Source organism: Amblyomma mixtum, chromosome 2 (genome assembly GCF_055824585.1).
Source record: "Amblyomma mixtum isolate Tamu chromosome 2, ASM5582458v1, whole genome shotgun sequence".
NCBI classification, from domain to species: domain Eukaryota; kingdom Metazoa; phylum Arthropoda; class Arachnida; order Ixodida; family Ixodidae; genus Amblyomma; species Amblyomma mixtum.
In genome coordinates, this window is record NC_143013.1 from 60,732,447 (window position 1) to 60,753,446 (window position 21,000).

General features: G+C 48.6%; 1 protein-coding gene and 1 non-coding gene across 3 annotated transcripts; one reads left to right on the top strand and one right to left on the bottom strand.

Moving 5' to 3' along the window:
* The first annotated feature begins 5,777 nt into the window (after positions 1-5,777).
* On the top strand, positions 5,778-20,504 carry LOC149359494 (sulfotransferase 1C4-like). 2 transcript variants are annotated; one of them, XM_089569061.1, is made up of 2 exons: positions 5,778-6,024; positions 19,009-20,504. In XM_089569061.1, the coding sequence occupies exon 2, from the start codon at positions 19,076-19,078 to the stop codon at positions 20,027-20,029; it is 954 nt and encodes a 317-aa protein (XP_089425187.1). In that variant the 5' UTR covers positions 5,778-6,024; positions 19,009-19,075; the 3' UTR covers positions 20,030-20,504. The 2 variants fall into 2 exon arrangements, with proteins under 2 accessions (XP_089425187.1, XP_089425188.1); XM_089569062.1 differs by lacking the exon at positions 5,778-6,024 and adding an exon at positions 14,643-14,780.
* On the bottom strand, positions 17,032-17,105 carry TRNAI-AAU (transfer RNA isoleucine (anticodon AAU)). The gene has a single exon. It is a non-coding gene; the product is annotated as a tRNA-Ile (tRNA).
* Positions 20,505-21,000: the final 496 nt, after the last annotated feature.

Below are 21,000 nucleotides of genomic sequence, written 5' to 3' on the forward strand. Positions count from 1 at the left end.
AGGAAGAGGGAAGCGGGCGCCTGGGCGGGCACGCGATTTTAGAGAGAGAAAAAAATTTAAAAAAAAATAAGCGAGGAGCTGGTTAACAAAAGAAGGTAAGGACCTGCCAATTGCTTGCGTCTGTATTGCCTCTAGCCGCGTCTGTGTGGCCCTGTGCCACTTCAGAAGGTAGCACGAGGACGCACAAGGAGGGGGAATGTCCCTAGTCCGGGACCCCCGTGGCTTCCGCGGCGGCCCGTGCTCGAGCCATCAGGGCTTGTTAGGCCTGGAGGTGTAGCAACCAAGCACGGCAGCTTCCCAGGCCTCTCGGATACTGTGGGAATGAGTTGGGAAGGAAGGATTTGAGGGACAAGCCCACACCATGTGATAGGTGTCCGCGAACACCTCCCCACAATGTGGGCACTCAGCGCACCTCCGCCTTTTTGAGGCCTTTCCAGGGGGAGGGGCAGTGGCCGTGGAAATTTTCGTACAGGAAGGAAATCTCACGGAAAGTAATAACAGGAATGAGTTCTTCGTCCTGCGCTGGTTTTGGGTGAGGCGATGCCCGGAGAGTGAGCGCCCGGGCGGTAGAGTCAGCTGCCTCATTCTCCCCAATGCCTACATGCGCTGGAGCCCATACGATGGTTCGGTTGGTTGGAAAACCCTGGTGCTCGCAAGTTAATAAAAATTTGAAGGCCCTGTATGGGATGCGGTTTTTTCCAGTGCTCCGGCAGGCGTTCCGAGAGTCGGCGATAATTACTCGAGGCTCTGGAGCCTCGGCAGCCAACGCGATGGCGATTTCCTCCACGTAAGTAATGATTGGGGCAGGGGAGGAAAGGCCCTGAACAGGTTGCCTTGGGGGACGACGGCTGCGGTGTAACAACCCCCGTGGTGTGGGCCAGGCGCGTTCACGTAGAGCACTCCCGGCTTAGTGCCGCCTAGTTGTGAGATGGTCTTCGCCCAGGCGAGACGGCGGCCCTCATGGGTGTCATTTCTCATACTGCTAGCTAGGGGGCGCACCTTCAAAGCGAAGCGGCAGGTTTTGAGGGATGTCCACCCGCTCTTTCGTACGTGCTGTGTATGATGTATGTAGGCGGCCAGGAGGCGGCTGCTCGCGTCTGTTTTGCTTAGTCGCAAGAATTGATTGTTAAGATTTGTCTCTCGTAGCTCCCCATATGTGTTGGTCATCCCCAATTTAAGGAGACGCTTATGGGGCGTGGCAATGGGGAGATCGAGGGCTCGCTCATAAGTTTTGCGGAGAATTACCTCGAGGGCATTCTCATCGCATTTTCATTGGTGGAGCTATGGGACCGAATGGAGAATTCGACTCACTACGAATACATTCGCTGCAGAGCCTCCTTGCAGCGTAAGCCCTCTCTTTCGTTGGATACCCCGCGGACCATGCGGCCGACCTGGTCCCCATCTTGCATAGTTCTGCAGAGTGGTATCAGTCTTGCGTAGCCTGTGTATATCAAGGCCCAGAACGCGTATTTCGTCGTGTTCAGGTATTGGCCCGCTGCGCTGGGAGAGAGAAATTTTGGATGTGCACGTGGATGTGGGGCGAATGTGCACGTATTCAGATTTGCTTGGGGAACACTCGAGACCGCGACAGTGGCCAGCCGAATGATGAGGCACGATGAACGATGGACAAGAGCTGATTTAATGCCCCCAACCTTGTGCGAGCGCTCTGTCCCACGCTACTGCCAGCTTCGTCTTCTTCGTCACAATATTTGAAGATACAGAACTGACTAACTGACTATTAGAATAACTTCATTGTGGCTGTTCATGAACCAACTTTAAATTTTTTTAGACCATGGGACATTCAGGGCCCATTTTTACTCCTATACTTTTTTTTTATTCGAGCTGTTTGCCATTAGGCATAATGAAAAAGGAAAGAAAGTTATAAAAAGGAGTGCAAACAAGCCTCGCTTAAAAAGCGGCAAAAGTTCGCGATAAAGCGATTATCTTGAGTCCACTTGCTATACTTATGCAGAGTTTGTATTTGGGCAATAACTGACTACGGTTAGTATGCGAACTCTAACTTCCTCAATCCGCGCGGTATGATTGTGCGATCCTTAGAGGAAAACCAAAATTATACGCACTACTACTTTCTAACAGCAGGGTTAGTAGCTGTCGGACCACGCGCGTCTCACGAGGCGAGCCCATGAAACACTAAGAATCATGTTTCCAACAAAAAGAAAAAGGAGAGAGGGAGAGTAGACATCCCTGTAGGCTCTCCGTGTCTTTTTGTTTTGTCTTTTTTTGCGCACGAAACATGATTCACAGTGTTAAAACAACAAGATAGCCCAGCTGTCTACTCTTATCGCATAAAACATGTGGAGGCAGCCCGTCGAGCACCGGCTTTATTCTTATCAACGTCTGCATGCGTGACGACTGTCGCAGTGCACAGTGTCACGTATTAACGCCGAGAGCTATACGACAAACCCGGAGCCGATCCGGTGAACTTCAACGTCTACAGAAGGGAGTGCTAGCGGTCGTTCTATATTTGCTCTCTGTCAGCTTTTGATTATTTTTTGAATGCATGTCCTATAGCTCCGGCAACCTTGCATGTGTTAACCTTACGTCCTGAGCCGTGTAGGGGCGCACACACACGGGCAATCTAACAATAGTTATACTTAACCGTGGTCACCGAAATTAACTGCGGCTATCGCGAATCGCAGTTGTTGTCATATACCATTGTCACCATTGTCATATACCTCGCAACCGTTTTCGGATTTGGCAACCACTACACCCTTGGGTGCAACAGGTGGAATGATCTGATATCGGCATCACTTCATCCTATCTAGAGTGCCGACGGTGCGGAAAAGTGCTTTGAAACGCCGTCAGGTGGCAGCACTGTCTCTACCGCCGCACCTCCCGCAGGCCATTCTCGCCAAGCGAGCACCTTCTCTGCGGCGCATCCCTGGCGCCAGCGTAACAAATGCGCGCTAAAGTTTGTTGTCCTCGAGTATAAAAAGCCCGGGGAAAAAAGAATGTAAAAAATGAAACCTTCTTGAGGATCGTTGACCCGTACCGACTCCTGGTTGGAACGATAACTGCGATAAAAGCAAGTTTCTCGTCACTTCCGCATAGCAGATGCCACCGGTATGGCACGGCTCACCTGGTCTTCTTCTACGCTAGCTCGGCTGCTAAAGAGTCGCTGAAATCAATCATATGTTTATTTTACCACCATACAATGGGATCGACAGTAAGGCAGTGCTGTGAAGCACTGGCGAATTTCAAAGCATAGTTTATTGTGGCTTCCACCAACATAAGCTTAGCGACGGTCAGGGAGTAGCGCCCTGCCGGAAAACAGTGTTCTACCGCGCTCGTGAGCGGCACTAGTGCGGTTTGATCGCGGCAACCGGTGCTGAGTAGTGCTACCGGCGCGAAGTCTTTAAACCATTGCCGCTACAGGACTCGCAGCAATATTACTGCCGAAGGGCGATAGAATGCGTAGCTTCGCTGCATTCTATCTTGTGATTTTTGGTATTTGATTTAGTTGTATTTTTCTAACGTGCGGAAAGTTACAAAACAATGCTATTTCTGTTTTTCTACCTGCTGCCCGGAACGTCTCTGAAATTGAGCAATCCCGGTGCTGGAATCTTTCCAGTGAGTCCTTCGTTGACGCTCAGTGAAAGAAAGCCTAATTACTCTATTTGCAAGCCAAGTTTAATCAGCGTCGCTCACAGTGCGATGTCCAAGTAACATCGGACGCGCACGCCCGGTCGCGTTTCGCGATAAAATTTAAACGGCATTTTTTTAGTGATTCGGGAAGAGTAGCGAAAGTCTTCAGGTTCTAAAGTGCAAAATCTGCAGCGGATTTTACTACTGTGCTTTCCCCGCCAAGCGTTGTAACGCCATACACGCGACTCGTTTCGAAGAGTGCGTTCGCCTATTAAACTTGGAAGCACCACTGGCTTGGGCTATATGAGCCATCAGCGAGCACACGCCACCGGATTTTTTTTTTATATAAAGGCGCCCCGCTTCTGCACTGCTTTGTTACCCCTTGTCACTGGAAATTTGAAGCCTCATTAGAACCGCTGAAGAAGAACCTTCATTCGATTGCCGGACGGGCAGCCGTCTGTTCCAAAATCTCATTTTATTGTATGTCCTTTTCCTGTTCTGTTTACCAAACCAACTTTTTCAAGCGTTATGACGATTTGAGCGCCTTCGTTACTTGAGTAACTGGAGCATACTTACACAGAATTAGCAGCTGCCACTTAAGTAGCTGCGGGAAAGGGCCCAGGCCTCACGCTTGGCTTGGAAGCCCGGGCCCGGGCTCAGTGTTGGGATGATGCAGGGGGGCTGGCATGGCCTTCAAGCCATGGGCCGGGGTTGGGCTCGGGCTTTGAGCCTCAAGCACAGACAGGGATCGGGCTTCAAAACGTGGCCCGTGCAATGCTCTAGTGGTGAGCTGAAGCAAAATGCGCAAATGGTCTCTGCACACGCGAACTTGTCGCTGCCGTTCTGCTCGCAGGATCTTGCGTCTTCTCCTCACATATGACCGAATGAAGGCAGACACCAGCCAAACAATGCAAAGACATCAGGCGGCAGAAACTTCTTGCGAAGATAGACGCCTTGGCGAATAGCTTTGCATGATGCTTCAGCGACGAGGGGTATAAATCGGGACGTATCTGAGAGGTACATCGAAGAGACTCCTATCGTACTCTGAATGAAACTGTTTGGCTTGTTGGTAATGTTTTTTGAATCTAACAGAGCGGTAAAGGACACACGTATTTGCTTTCATTTTTCAACTAACATCAGTTTTTAAAACACTCTCATATCGTTCATAATTTTATCGCTTTTATCGTCCGTTAAGGCCGTGACCGATGTTCACCTGGCTGATTAGTTCACGCGTGACTATATAGGTATAGTGTGTGCACCTTTCCAATAAGCTTCCTTTAAATGCGTTGTGTGGCGGTCGTCCTTTTTCAAGCTTTTCCCATGTCGTTTTTTACGCCGCAAGGTTCAGAATGTATGGCAACTAGTGCAATATTTTTTTTTCTTGTTTGTTTGCCAAGCATGCTCTGCGGCAGCGACAACGGAGCGATGCAGCTCAATCTTTCTGGACTGGTCACTCGGCGGCCCTGTTACATCTCTGCCCAACTTGCTCAGCAACAAAAGCGGTCGGCGGACGTCTACGCCTGTGCGCCGGCCTATCGGGGATGCAAGGGGAAAAAATGTGAAATGAAAGTTGACAGCGCGAAGAATTAAACTTCGCTATCGCTTTCCTCGTCTCTGATTCCCGCTCGTCAACCTGTAATTGAAGTGAACTATCGTAACGGAACGTCGGGCGGGATCCCGAGATAGCTTCCGTGACAGAAGGACGGGCATCATATCGAATCGTTTCATAACTTTGTGCAGCGCTATCGAAACCAGTACGCCTACGCCTAATCACGCTGCCGACGTCCGCTCACGAAAAGTAGTTCGTCATAGTGGACAAAAGGTACTCCAAAGCCCAAAAACATCAATAACTCAACGCCTGCTAACAAAGCAAGTTTATTTCGCCGTGACGGTCTACGTGTGCCATAATCTGCAATGCTTACAATTTCGTTCCGTACCTGCCAACTTTTTGGTGGTCCCCCATTGGCAAGACCTCGAGAAGTAGGCGGAGTGATATTGTGAGCGCTCTAGTTATGCAGCTTGCACAGCGATAAACGCGAATAGCGAAACGCAGCTGCCGTCGCGCGAGACTTCGCCGGCGCGTATTTTCTTCCTCTTTACCTTTGTGCCTGCATGTGGCGAGACGCAACACGTGTCGTAAGGAAGCGCCTCAGAAACGCACGCATCTTGCGAGCGTCGCGCGAGTCCAGTTAGTATCGCGCGGCGGCCGCGGGGTGGAGCTGCCGATGCCGCCGCAGGTTCGCTGTGACGTAAGGCGATAACCAAGTGTCCGGACGTCGGAGAACGGCTTCCTTTCGCTGCTGAAAAGGAGGTATAGAGCACCGTTGTAACCTTGACGAGGCGACGAGAAGTCTCGCGCCTACCTTCAACTCCAACGGGCGGCCACAGACGGTCCACCGAACAAAGCATAGAAGCAAGGTGAGTGTAAGGTCGCTTGGCTAGCGTTTTCCTTGTCGCATGAACACGCTCAGATGTAATGGTAGTTTGCGCGTTGCGCTTTCGTGACATGCCCATAAATACGCTTCTGACGGGCCGATTGCATTATTTCTATGCGTATCATGCTACGCGCAAAAAACGTTATTGGCAAAATTAAATTTGTATGGGATAGAAAAAAAAATTGAAGCCGAGATTCGACCGTTTCATTGAGTCGAGCGCACTGTGCTAACGATAGCGGTAGCCATTCTGCAGTGTAGCGCTACCGGAACAGCATTTTTAACCGGTTCTGGAAAGACGATCGGTTACACAGAAGTGATCGCTGTCGCCATGAAATTTTACTGCGTGTCTTGATTCTGCTGTATCGCTCAGATAAGTAATTAACGGACAAGAAGGCCAGTATATGTGGCTGGGACTTAAACGCTACTCCCCTAGTCCGTTGTCTTCAGTACTGCGATTGCGTTTCATATTTTGCGGCTTTCACCAGTAAGCAGTCATATATTATAGGGGCATTCACGTAAAGTGCACCATACTTTACGCTAAGCCCACCCAAATTTTTTCCAGAAATTGACGCCTTATTGCAATGTCGAATGTAGTTTGCCTCCATGTTTTAGGGGGAAGAAATTTTCAATTTTGTGACAGCCTTTGAATTTTCCAAACGAGTGATAAAGTAGGTACTTTAAAAAAAATTTATACGCTTAAAATTTTGTGAGCAATGCATTATAAGCATTCGACTTTAGTGTAAGCGCAAATAAATTGCCAGCAGAAATGTTTTATGAATTTGTAGTTCAATGTTTTAGTTTAAAATGTTTCATTTTAGTTTTTTTTTTCAAGACAGGCACGCTGCTTTGTAAGCAGCACAAAATGCTTCATCCCGTGTCTAAAATATTTAGTGCTTAGTAAATATATGTGCGCTCCAATAAAAGACAACAAATTAAAAAGTTCCGTAGTTATAAGTATGTGCCTTTTGCGGCGTATTCAACCTTAAATTTTTTGCTGAAGTGGTCCAAGTAAACGTACAAAATGCCGCTTATTACGTAGCACTGCGGCAATGCCTTGTCATGTCGACTTGTTCGCGGTCAACGCCGCCGGCACGCAGCTGTACCACTGTTCATGACGCCAGATGCGACCATGCTTATCCCGAATGATCGCATCCACACACAGCTGCTTCTGCGTTAGTTTGAGTTTGTCGTAGATGCGTGTCTTATCTCGGAGGTTCATTGCAAGCTTTAAACTGAGCGATGCTGAAAGCAATCTGGCGGCGAAAAATCCTGCTTGGTGTGCTGCCGCAAATTCGTGGGGCAGTCCTCCAAGCGAGGAAGGAGCGAACGCCTTCGGCGGGCACCGCCATCGGGCCAGGGCTGTTCGGCACGCTGATGTTCATATCAGAGATATTGGTCAGAATTTTGGTGATTCTGTTCGTGAAATCGTACAGGTTTTGAAAACTCGGTCATTTGTACGTGAGTGCACAAGTGCGCTGGAGAACGTGACAAACATGAATCGTTCATAATAAGACGAGTTGTCTTTGAACCGGGACACCCTTCTGATTCGTCCAGCATATATATTTTTTTAGTGAAATAAAATCAGCAAAAAAGCGGTGATGACGCTGTGTTCTAGTCAAGTGGTCAGCGAGGCTGATCTGTTTTCGCTAACCTGGGTTCGAAACCGGCTTTGGGAAGAATTTTATGTAAGAAAAATTATTTCGCTTTCTTTCCTGGTGATATAGACATTGTCGATGACGTCATGAGGTCACGTGGGTTTTCGGACCACCTGACGTGGATACGATGCCGTAATTTCCGCCTCACGAGCCATAGAATGCTTTCGAATTAACACTACATTTCCTATACAGAGACGAGTGAACGCGGCACCGGCATTAGATCACGTTAATACGCCTCCATCTAGTCGCGACGTCACGTAGATGCGGTGGCGCTGACGTCAGTAGCGACTTTATTGCGGTAGGCAAAGCAGGTTCCTCCTGACCTTGCCCACCGCAGCGGTCGCAGCTAGTGGCGGGACTGCACAACTGCATCGTGCCCAGAGTGCTGCAGGAGCAGCGTGTATTGGGCAGCTGCGTCATTGTGTGACGCGCGTAGGAGCAAGGAAGGGGAAATTAAGTCGCCCTTGATGGGTTTTCTGCGTATAGTTGGCGATGGGCCACGGTAGAAAAGTACTAAGTCTGGGTCTCGATGCAGTAACTGGCTGTAAGCTGCAAATGTTTCGTAGCCGGTAAGCCGTTACGCTCATTCGCCAGTATATTAGCACAGTGGGCTTAAAATTGCGCAGTAAAAAAACATCGTTTCCCTGCGCACGTAATTATCGCCTGGAACTGTTTCGGTGTGGACGGGGCGCCAGCCGGCTTATTCGCGACCAAGGAATTCTTTCTTTTGTTGACAGCGCTGCATACTTTAAACCGTGTGAAAGGTATGTGAGCTTTAAAGCCGAGCTCACGGCATTTAATAATTACTTGGCACTTTCTAAATATTACAGACGTCTTTGGTTCGTGTAGTGCGAAGTCTAATTGCGTCATTGTTGAGGGGTGACGTTAGTATGGTTATTTATTTGTGACGCTGAGTGTTCCGCGCGGCATAAAACATGGTGTTAGTCACGAACGGAAGAATACGTTAGAAAAACGCATGAAGCCCGGTTGCGTGTAAAAAGTCACATAAGCTTCGGGCATAAATGTTTTTCGTTACCCACACGTTCAGAGTAGTGTCATTGTTTGGAGACAGGCCTGCCCCTTGAAGAACTCGAGCGCGCACCAGTGAAGTTCCTGGACATGTCCACAGTAGGTGTTGGGCATTTGTGTCGGAAGCGGGTGCTTCGCAGTGAGGGCATTTTTGCGGCGCAGGAATCTTGTCACTTTGCCACTGGTTGCGAACTGCAGGCGTAAGGGCCACTCCGACATGCAGCCGCCTCAGAGAGACCTCCTCGCACCCGTGATAGGTTGCGGGGAAGGGGGTAGGTAGTATGGTTAAAATAGCGTACTTGAGTGCGAAAAGCAAAGTAATCACTTTCTGTGCATGATGCGTCATACGTTGTTTCATTAAGCGGTGCGTGGTCGCGGACCTAATCGCTTGCAAGGAAATAGCCGCGGACATGCATTGTCCAAAGTGCAGCGTGCTTAAGTTCTGTCTTTGTTTTTGCCATCGCAACACAGTGGCGGGCAAGGAATATCATAAATCACGCGGAAACGAGAACGAGCATGCCTAGCTGTGTCCAGCGCACGCAGTCTGGAAGTTAAAGGTGTTTTTTGTCCCGAGCCGCTGCGTGTTTCATTCAGCTGCGTTGCTGGTGAGGAGATTCATTTCGTGGGATACACTAACAAACTGCCGCGTAGAATACTAGCAAGACAGTTGAAGATTAAGTTGTGCAGGGCTAGCTCCAAATGTACTGCGTGACAGGTGTGTCCGCAGGCGGAGAGAGCACTTCTGCTCCATCGAGACGATGCCACTGCATCTATTTTCATGGGGTAAGATCACGCCTGCTAGTGCCAACTGTCACAGGCTGGTGAGCTTATTCAGTGCATCACGTAGAAATGAACTACTGCCACGCTTTCTGCTCAGCACCAATGACATAAGCTGCACACCGTACCAAAGTATTTTCCCGGAATACTCCGTACGCCGTTAACGCTAGCCCGTTCACTTCGAGGGCAATTATTAAGTTGAAGATAGCAACAACGCAGCGAGCTATGGAAAGGAAAATGATAGGTGTAACGTTAAGAGATCGGAAGAGGGCGGAGTGGGTGAGGGAACAAACGCGGGTTAATGACATCTTAGTTGAAATCAAGAGGAAGAAATGGGAAATCAAGAGGAAGATAAGCGCTGGTCCTTAAGGGTAACGGAGTGGATTCCAAGAGAAAGCAAACGTAGCAGCGGACGGCAGAAAGTTAGGTGGGCGGATGAGATTAAGAAGTTTGCGTGTATACAATGGCGGCAACTGACTAAGGACAGGGTTAATTGGAGGGACATGGCAGAGGCCTTTGCCCTGCAGTGGGTGTAGTCCAGCTGATGATGATGATGATGACCAACCACTCTTGTGATTAGAATATTGCGTAGTCGGATATCAAGTCAAGAAAAAAAGTAGCTTGTCCTCACCAAAGGATCCCCTTCCACCCAATGACGTCGACTGATTCACATGAACTTGCTAGCGTTGCAACGCAGGCAGTGGCAGAAGAAAGGCGACAATCCGCTCCCTGCCTTGTCACGCAACTCCTTTTATTGCCATGCTACTCACGCTATAATCGCATATAACTCAAGAACGCAGCGGCTTTTCCTTGTCAAAGGACCTCGTTCCAGCCAATGCCGTGCACCGGTTCTCATGGCCCTGCTAGCGTGACAATGCAGAGAGGGGTCTATCCCCTGCCTGGAGTCAGGGGACTGTCCCCTTTCATTTACCACTCCCTGCTCGGTCATACAAGCTGGATCATGAGAATCGACCGACGCCATTCGCTGGAAGGGGGTCTTTGACGGGGAGCAGCCGCTGTGTTCTTGATTTGCGTCCCACTATAAAAACGCTGCAATAAGCCTCCGAAAACAAAGCTGAAGACCTTTCCGCTACTTCGCTCCATGGCCCTTTGGCTACCGCGAGCTCGCTAGCGACTGCAGTGCCATCTCGTTTGTTTGCAAACATGCAGGAGGTCTATACAGCCTCGCAGGACCGGAAAGAGAGCATATACTGACTGTGAACTCGAATTTTCCCCTCATAAAGGAGGAATCAAGTTATTTCTGTAGCTCGCAGTGTCCTCTAGAAAAGCAGAGCGGAAAACTTCGGGCGTGTGCCTCGTAAGGCCGACATATAAGGGGCCGAGCTTCACTGCGAAAAATCCTGCGCTGCTGCCACAAATTCCTCGCACAATCCTCCATGCGAGGCAGGACCGAATGCCGCCGGCACGCACCGCTATTGGGCCAGACTGGTCAAGAGCAGTGTGTAGCCGTCGAAGTGATACTCACATAACTCGCAGTGGCTGCCAGGTACAAAAGAAGTGGCCATAACATACCACCAAATAGCAGACAAAATCGAATAGGCACTTTCATTGTACCCTGTATCTTCGAGTAGCTGCCGAGCGTAAGTACTGCCTTGGCCGGCCGTTACGTAACTTGGTTGTTGTCACAGGAGTTTGTTTACATATCCGTAGTAAGCTTTTCTTTTACGTTAACCTTGCAAGGCATCACTTCCCGTGAGACATACACCCGGCATGGTCCTCAATTTTGTTTATACACACTTTGGCGGAAGCAAACGTAATGTGCGAGAGACAAAGCGCCATGTACAGACGTGGCAATGTAGATTGTTCGAGCGTATTTGCTGACTTTTGAATCCCTTAAATGCTTCCGATTCGTAATTAATATGAGCAGAGAGATTGTAAACGTCCTTTACGCTATTTTCATTACAACTACCGAGCCCCAGAGTCAATGAAGAGAGAGAGCGAAGAACTTGCATTCTCTTCAGCTGAGAAGCAGCCGCGGTACTCTCCGCGTCGGCAGCTTTTCCGATGACGCTTCTATCGCTGCAAGTATGTGTGCTAGCTTCGATCCTAGATGCGGTTAGGTTCTATCAGGAATCGAGATTCACACCTAATCACACAATTGGTTTGACAGTTTCACAATTGGGCTCAAATGAGGACGAAGGCCGGCGGCGGTGGCCATTGCGAAGGGCGGGAACGAAAACCAGTTCTGCGCGCCGATTGGCTGATGCCCCTGCCGCATTGGCCAGCGGGTGAAAATATCTAAACAAGCTAGATCGGGAGGAAACATTTTACGTGTCGCGTGCGCGAAGTTCGTATACCTAATTGGTTTATTGGTGTATTTGAGTTTAACGTCCTAAAACGACTCAGGCTGTCAGAGACGCCGTAGTGAAGGGTTCCGGAAATTTCGATTACCTGGGTCCTTTAACGTGCGCTGACATCGCACACTACACGGGCCTCTAGAATCCCGCGTACTCTGCGATGTCAGTGCACTTAAAGAACATATACTTAAGTACGCGAAGTTAAATATACGTAGTAGCTTAACGAGGGCGGGAGAAGAGGGCAGAGGCGCTGGCTAAAAGGGCCGGGAAATTTAGGGCAAGATAGGTAGCCTACGTGGACGCAGCGAGTAGCAGGTCGGCGGCGGCGATAGCCGACGACGGCCGAGGTGCGCCATTCGCTACCGCCTCCATTAGGAGCAGAAACGCATGCATTCGGCTGAGGAGGTCGCAATAGCGCACGCTTGCGCCGGAACCACGGCTAGTTTGGTTCTCAGCGACAGCAAAACTACAATCTGGAACATCAAAAAGGGCAATGTCTCTCCGGAAACAGCTCGCATCCTGTCCGCAGCCAAAATCGATCGCACGATCACCTTAATCTGGGTCCTGGCACACATCCGTCCCCGGTAACGAGGCGGCCCATGCGTTAGCCCGAGATCTCTACTTCTGGGTCACTGTAGAGCCGCCCGACTGCCAGGGCATGGACGAACGTTTTTCCAAACATACGCGGAAATCGTAGAGAATTGCAGGTTAGGAAGAAGTATAGTGCCACCACTGGATACAAGCTTAAACAATAAAGAGGCCGTCGTCAGGCGACCATTACAGGCCGAAATTTTTGCAAACCTCCTCTGGTTGATTCACAGCTAGGTAGATCATAGGAAAGACGATACATGACTTTAAAGACCTGGGGAGCGAAAGGGACTCTCAATTACATAATTTGGGGATGCCCCGGATCCCCGGGCGCTGGGGACAATATTGAAGGAAGAGAAGACTGTGAGGCCCTGCTGCGGAGTGAGGTCCCCACCGATGGACGCACGGACGGACGGACGGACGGACGGACGGATGGATGGATAGGAGCGCCCCCTTTGAAACGGGGTGGTGGCAATTGCCATCATGCTCAGCTTTTCTTTCTTTACTATTTTTTGTTTACTGTGTTGGCAATTCTCATTAAGATGCGGTATCATCTTTACCTACGGTTTCCTACAATTCTTACCTTATGCCACATCTCTGCTTTTCAGCCACCAATCCTCCAATCGCTTTTTGCTAACTTCCACTGCAGATCTATTTACATGACCATTGTTATCTTTAAACCCTAGGGCCTCAGGAAGAGTTACTGTGCCTGCATCGACATCCGGATGGATACCATCACATTTGATTATGAGGTGCCGACCAGCAACGAGCTGTCCGCCTGGCGGCTGAAACCGCAAAGAACCAAAGTATTTTCGCGGGTCCTGAGTCACGGAGGTTTCGGTCCGCATCCCCTAGTCCTGCGTGCCAGGGACGCGGACTAGGACGCCTGCTACGTCGGTGCAAAAAGTTTTAATCGTTATCACGGCCTCGGTTCTGGCGGCGTTGGTGCCATAGGCAGCATAAGTGGGTTCTCGCATAGCTTCCGCGTTCCATCACGTTCCACGTGACATTGGCGGTAACATAGGACGTACTGCATCCACCGCTATGAACGAGGGGGGCGCTGATAAACATTCTGAGGGTTAGGTCACACGCAACATAAAGAGCCCCGAAAGCTGAAGAATGGACTGGCGTGTAGCTCGGTTGATACAGAACGGTACTTCGGCTGCTGGCCCGAAAGACGCGGGTTCGACCCCGGCCGCGGCGGTTGAATTTCTTTGGAGGAGAAATTCTAGAGGCCCGTGTACTGTGCGATGTCAGTGCACGTTAAAGAACCCCAGGGGGTCGAAATTTCCGGAGCCCTCCACTACGGCGTCTCTCATAGCCTTAGCCGCTTTGGGACGTTAAACCCCATAAACCAAACCAAACCGATACAGAACGGTACGCGAAATTTGGAGGTCGTGTGTCTTGATCCACACGGCAGCATGTGGTTGTTTTTTCTTCTACTTTCAATCAATTAATTTCAGCCATGTAATAATTACACTATTAATTTATCATTGACTAACACGACACATTAAAGAAGACAAACATTACCTTAAGCTGTCCTTCGTTTCGGTTACTATTGGCTTCGTTCATACAGAGGATCATAGTTAATATACTGACTTCTTACTGAAACCCCTAGTGGCGAGCAGTCTTACGTCCTTTAACGGCTCTAGCTATAACTGCAGAAGTTATAGCGCCCTACAGTGGCGCCGCCGCTAGCGCTTCGTTGTCTGCAATGATTAATTGTTTTTCACGAATGTTCACACAAGCATCGTATATTCTTAAAAATATTCTACTCGCATTCGATTCCGTTTTCTTAATATTTGTGTAATAACCTACACTATTCGTGTTCGACTCGGCGTGAAAAAAATGTTATTCGCACACACCTACTAAACAACTTCTGTCCACGCTCAGCGCTGTGAGCCCGGCTGTGACGTCATGCTGCGCGCAGCGCAACCACCTGCTCCTCTTTCTAAAGAATGTAGCGCGATGGCTCTGGCGTCGCGCCAACTCTGTCATCAGATTCCAATAAGCGCAGAGAGGGTGGAGGGAGGGGGGGGGGGGGGGGGGGGACACCTCTGAACATAAAACACAAGAGACAGGCATAATGAACTCTAACAGCGCTGACGCTCATGTGGCGCGGCAAAGTGCCTCATTCTATATTTGTTATAAGAGCTGTATATCATCTGCTGTATGCGGCAAATAACTGCTGTTACATATTTCAGAAGCGCGGCAAAATGTGGTGGCTCCGGGTGTGAGGTGAGCCCTTTGAGTAGATACCCTAGTCCCCGAGTCATATGATACCGCGCGTGCCACTGTTCCTGAAAAAACATCACGTGGAAACAGTTAGTGCAGGCTACGATCAGGCCGTGGAAACGTTAACACCTGAACGTGTGAGTACACAGCAGGTTAAGATTTTGAGCAGTGCCGCCGCCATGTTGTGCGGGGGAGTGACATTACGGGAAAACAATCACCGGCCATGATGGCGCTGGAATTCAAGCGTTTTTTTCTCTCTCTCTCGTGGTCCAGATATGCGGTCCCTACGAGCTCTAAGTGGATGTAATCCCTTACCCTTTCCAGTTATTAGCCGCCTATTTTAAGCTGTCGTGCTCTTCCGAGAGTGTTGAACATTACTTCAGATTTCTGCCGAACGTACGTTCGAAATTGCCTCCTCGTCCGCCTGTTTTGTTCGCATGAACAGCCGTCTTCTCTTCAAGCTGGCAGTTGGCCGCTCTCGCATGCCGTAGCGCCATTAACATTGCGTGAACACTTTGGCAGCTAGTGTTGAGAGGCGAAAGCCGACGACACTTTGCCGTGACGACTTCCGGAGGATGTGACGTCACACCATTCCCGTGGCTATATTGATACCCAAATTGTACATCTTTTTGGGATCATAAGTGTTAATTACGCTTAATTACACATTTCTCTATCTATTTTCACACAAATTTGACGTTTTTCCGGCCATTCTGTGACAATTTTCACTGTCATGACAACTTCCGATGGATGTGACGTCACATTGTTCCCGTGGCTATAACGACGTCTCCGCTATTTCGACGCAATTTAGACATTTTTGCCTGTAATTAATTAACTAATTAATCTACAGTCATCAAACTTAGCTTCTAGGTTCATTTTTTCCTCCTCTATCTGAATCAACCATTGGGTTTCTTCTATCTTTTATTGCGAAAGCAATACTACTTGCACTTTCAGCCCGTCGCGTAGCGTGGCCGGTAGCTACCATATTAGCATATTGGATTGGATTGGATAACCAATGCATCACCACAAGTCTAACCACAAGCACCACCACCAGCTACACTACCAGCTGACGCATGACGTAGCTACGGATATTAAGGCGGAAGCTTTTAATGCGTCATCGTTGTAAGCAGCAGTTGTCGACAGAAATGTCACGCTACCACTCCGCCATGCCAGCTCGATGGTTTGGAATGAACGAAGGCGCGACTAGTGAATACGATGTCTTTGTTCACTCCCATCTTCCTCCCTTCCCGTTACGGCGAGGTTTAGGTGTCCACCGAGATATGAGAGACATATATACTTCCTTTCCTCAAAAACCAATTTACTGACGAGCAAGGCGTAGAACCGAACGGGCGATGGCGTTCTATGGACTCTCTGGCAGCGTTGCAAGACGCTGTCGCGTTCCGCTCTTAGAGGCGCAGCTTAACATCTTAACCACACATCAGTGACACAAGCAGCAACAGTGCGCTTAAGGCTTTCGCCTCACCGCACTTTAGGTCAACAAAGTGCCCCCCTGAATTTTGCTTTCGCAATTACCGGGCTTAACGAAGCTAAGCCACAGTCATTTTCTTAGTCCCAGAGATAAACGCGTGTGCCGTCGGCGTCGTAGTAGTTGTGAGCATCGCGCATGGGAAAAAATCGTATCATGCCAACCGTTTGCCGCAGTATGCTCTGGACAGTGTCATACGATTAAGCGTTTAACGCAGCATAAACATGCTAGTTACGTTAGAACCCAACCTGCGGCAGGAATTCGAACAGCCGACCTGTAATCGGGGCTGCGGGTGTCCACCAAGATATGCGAGAGAGTTACTGCGTCATTTCCTTTTCTCGATTAAAATTTTACGCGACAGCGTATACAGCTAGTTCGGTCGAAAAGCCGTCGGTGTAGTAGCAGTAGTCGGCATCACGTGTCGGAAATAATCGGGGGCTGCGTAAAAATTGCCGCAGAATGCTACGGATAGTGTCATAGGATTCAGCGTTTCGTGCAACATAAACTAAGTGAGAGCCTAGCTCGTGGCAGGGACTCGGACCGGCGACCTATAATCGAGGGAACATGGGACCTATAATAGGAGAATGCGTAAAAAATAATCCGCGGTTCGGGTGTCCACTGAGATAATTGAGGCTTTGACGTCATTTCCAAAAAAAAAAAAAAACCTGATTTTGGATTCGACTAACCGGCAAGGCGTTGCGCCGAACGGGCGATGGCGTTCCGGGGACTCCCTGGCAGAGCTGCAAGTGTTGAACTTTTAAAGGCGAAGTTTAAGCGCCCTCCAAATCCTGAGCGGTGCCTTCGGTCCGCCACAGACCTCCTTGTAAGACCTTCAAAACCTTGAGGACTAAGGTAATGAATATGTGTGTCAAAAAAGAAAACGTTTACAGATCTATAAAAATTATTGGCCTGCGCAGGGATCGAACCTACGACCTTCGCGTTATTAGCACGATGCTCTAACCGACTGAGCTAGCAAACCAGATGTGGCATCTGTTCGCAGATGTCCCATATGTAGAGACATGTTGCCTATGAAGGACAGCTACTGCTACTGGTGCAGTTTTTTCTTTGCCAAATTCTCATGGATGTCGCCGTAGTGGAGAAATGTCACCATCTAATTACTGATCCGGCGATGACGGCCATGTGGTCTTGTGCGACTGACAAGGAGCAGCCACCTTGGAGCAGCCGCTAGCTGTGCGGTGTGCAGTAGTGTTCTTTTGAGCGTTTCTTTCCCGGGTGATAACGTTCTCATACGCAGAACACTTATCTGACATGACTGTCACATTTATGCCAGCCCTTATCACGTGCTGTCGTCATTGACCTGGAGTGCCTCTGGCAAGCCAAATGTGCATCGCAAGCAGCAAGTGCTCGGTATAAATAAATGATGCGGTTGGAAAGTAGACGCTGTTTGGATAGAATCGAAGAATTGAAAGAGCAGGAACTGTTAAGCTATGTTAGTTTGTTAGCGTGTTTGTTGGTTTCTTTGTTTTACGAGGTTCAACATCCCAAAGCGACTCAGGCTATGACGCACGCCGTAGTGGAGGGCTTCCGGTAATTTCGACCACCTGGCGTTCTTTAACGTGCGCTGACATCGCACAGTACAATGGCCTCTATAGTTTTACCTCCAGGAAGTAGAATTTCGCTTCCATGGTCGTACTTCCGCAGCCTTGAATCCGGCGTTCACCGGATGCGCCTGATACAAAATAGCCAATACGGAATATATGCGAAAAATAAAATCAGTAGATCTAAGCCTATCGCCTGAGCGCATTCATCAGCTGACGCTGATTGGATGCGATTAGAGGCCGAAAGGTCTGTAGTGGCAGGCCCGTTTTGGCGTCTCACTGACGACCACCCGCGCTTGCATGCGTGCGATTGCGTGGACGTGCGCATTAAAATGACACTGATTTGATATCTTATAGATGTTTTTATTGCCTTTGATAGACAAAAAAGTGTCCATAGTTAATCATGGTTTTCGCCTAAAGTATGTTCTATCGCATTTCTCTAGGTTATTCTCTCTGTATGTGGTAACGAAACATGTCCAGTTTAGCATCCGTTGATATGGCTGTAATACCGTTTGTCAATTGTTTTTCTTGAGACAACAGGAAACTTTGTCTTAATTATAAGACACCAGTACCTAGCAATTTTCCAGTCCCCTAAGACACTACTGAAAAAAATGGGTGAATTTGTTATCATCATTTGCGATTATTTTGATCCTTATTGAAGAAGGGTGGCTCAGTATACTAATGCGATCTAGTATACCTTGTTTTCGCTGCAGCGAATTCGTCTGGAGGGTGTTATTAATTGCGTTAGTACATGCTAAGCGAGTAAGTCGGTATAAGCTTAGTTTCCCGGATCGCTTCCTGTACTGTCTATATTAATATCCCCACTAAGATCATACCAGGGTCAGAAATGCAGTACGCAGCCAGGAGCTGCTCAAGCTGGACTAAGAAGTTATCTTCATTTTTTGCAGTGATCTGTACATTACGCCGATTAAATTTCGCTTGTTTTCATGTGACACTAGCGCTGTTCTGATGGTCAGGGAGATTCCATTCAATAATGCTTCACACCACTCTGCTGCTGGTTTGATGAGCTGTCTGTGTAATGAAGCAAACTTTTGATTAAAGTGCTACTCCTGCATGCGAGTTCGTCTGAACTGTATGGTGTGATGACGTGCTGAATTGGTCGTTGAATTCTAGGTTGTATCCTAACGTAGTAGCCATGCATTTATTCAGGTTGCTAAGCCAAGGTTTCGTACAAGGGAATGTTAAGGTTCAAATCTGAAAAAAAGTCGACGACAACGAAACCAGTAATCTTTGAGATCCACACTGCGTTTCCGGCGGCATCATTTGTAAGTAATCTTGTATATGGTCTCTTTTTCTTTCTAGGAAACAAGCGGACAAGGAAGTTCTCAAAGCATTCGACTTCCTCCTGCAAAGACCTGAGTAATCCAGCATGGCAGTCGTCGACGTCCGTCAACCAAATGGCCCGCTGTACCAGGACATGGATGGAGTGTTGCGGCTTTGCCGCAACTTCACTGTCGAGATGTTGCGCTCTGCACTCAGCTACAAGCCACGACCTGATGACAAGTTTGTCGTCACGTTTCCCAAGTGTGGTACCACATGGACGCAACACATTGGCTTCCTCATCTTCAACAAGGGCGTGCCCCCGACCAGTGGTCTAGAGTTCTTCAAGAGCAGTCCGTTCATCGAAATGTTGGGTGCCGACAGTGTGCGAGACATGGTACGACCCGGTGTAATCAAGACTCATCTTCCCTACCACCTCATGCCTATGCATCCAGAGGCTAAGTATCTTTACGTCGGCCGCAATCCCAAGGACACCTGCGTGTCGCTATTCCACCACACGCGGGGCTTCACGGGATACGACTTTGCCGACGGAAAGTTCGATGACTTCTTCGAAATCTTCATCTCGGGCGAGACTGACTATGGGGACTACTTCGACCACGTTCAGGGCTGGTACAAACACCGCAATGACCCCAACGTCCTCTTTCTCCACTACGAAGACATGAAGGCCCAACCGCGGGAGAGTGTGCTCAAGATCGCGGAGTTCTTCGACAAAGACTACCATAAGTTGCTTCTGGAGAACGAAGAGATCCTCCAGAACGTCATAAAGTATAGTGACGTCAAGTCCATGCAGAATTATGCCTTGGACAATTTCACCAACTTCTTCACTAAACAAGTAGAAGCAGATGCGCCGCAAGGCCTTAAGGTATTCCACGAGGTCTCGCAGAAGAATCCTTCTACTGCCAGCTTCATCCGCAAGGGTATTGTTGGAGACTGGAAGAACCACTTCTCTCCGGACCAAAACACGAGGTTGGAGAAGAAGATTTTGGAGCGCTTATCAAACACCGATTTGATTGATACGTGGCGAAAACATGGCGTCATGTAGTCCTTGGCTTAGGTGCATCTAAGTCTATTGTGAGTGCGTTCCCGTTTATTTCAACGAACGTTTTCAGGAGGCTGCACGCGGAGCATTACTTCTAAAGTCTCGAAATTGGGCCTTGCACTTCAAAAAAGACATTACGAAAGTCGCCGTCATAAGCACCACCAATTACGAGCAGACCATGCGGCTTGGTTGTACACTAGGACGTGTTGGTCTTTCTATGAATGGCTTTTTCGGAAACAAAACAATGTAATCTATGCGTGGCGTATCGTTTAGGATAAAAAGACTACAACCGTACAAACGGTTGGGAAGCCGAAGTAGTAGCTCGCCTAGTTTGTTGCTTCATGCCGGATGATTTGCTTATATACACAAGCAAACGGTTTTTTCTGTAATTTAATAATCGTGATGCTTTGAAAGCACACACATGTATAAGCATTCATCGCGGATTTCTTCTGCACAGCCAATAAATTATTTCTTTGCATACTGTCTTCATAATTCTTGACACTGATCAATACGTTAAATATGCTCTAAAATGTATACATGTACCTCTGTATGCAGGCAGCTTTCAATTAAAGTCGTTTCTTTTTCAGCTTAATTTCTCGATATGACATGGATCACTCTGCTGCAAACCTCTAGGCGTCATCGGGGAAGTGGTCTCGTATGTCATCTCAATGTAAAACAGTATATCTGAACAGGTACCTAACTCATTGCATTACATTAGGCGTCGAAAACGACTGCCACGATAAAGAAAGGGGAACTGTAAATAAAAATGGAAGACCGGTGACACTACTGTTCATGTGTTGAATAGAAGCGAACGGAAGATGCATTATCGCTTATCTGAAAAGTTCTCAAAGATATAACGCTTAAAGCAAGCCTTAACTCTCGCGGGCCGAATTCCAAGGCAGTGGCTACCACGGCCGTGTCAGCTCACAAGGTGAGGGGTGTTGGAGTTGAGTGTCCTTATGATTGCGTGTCTT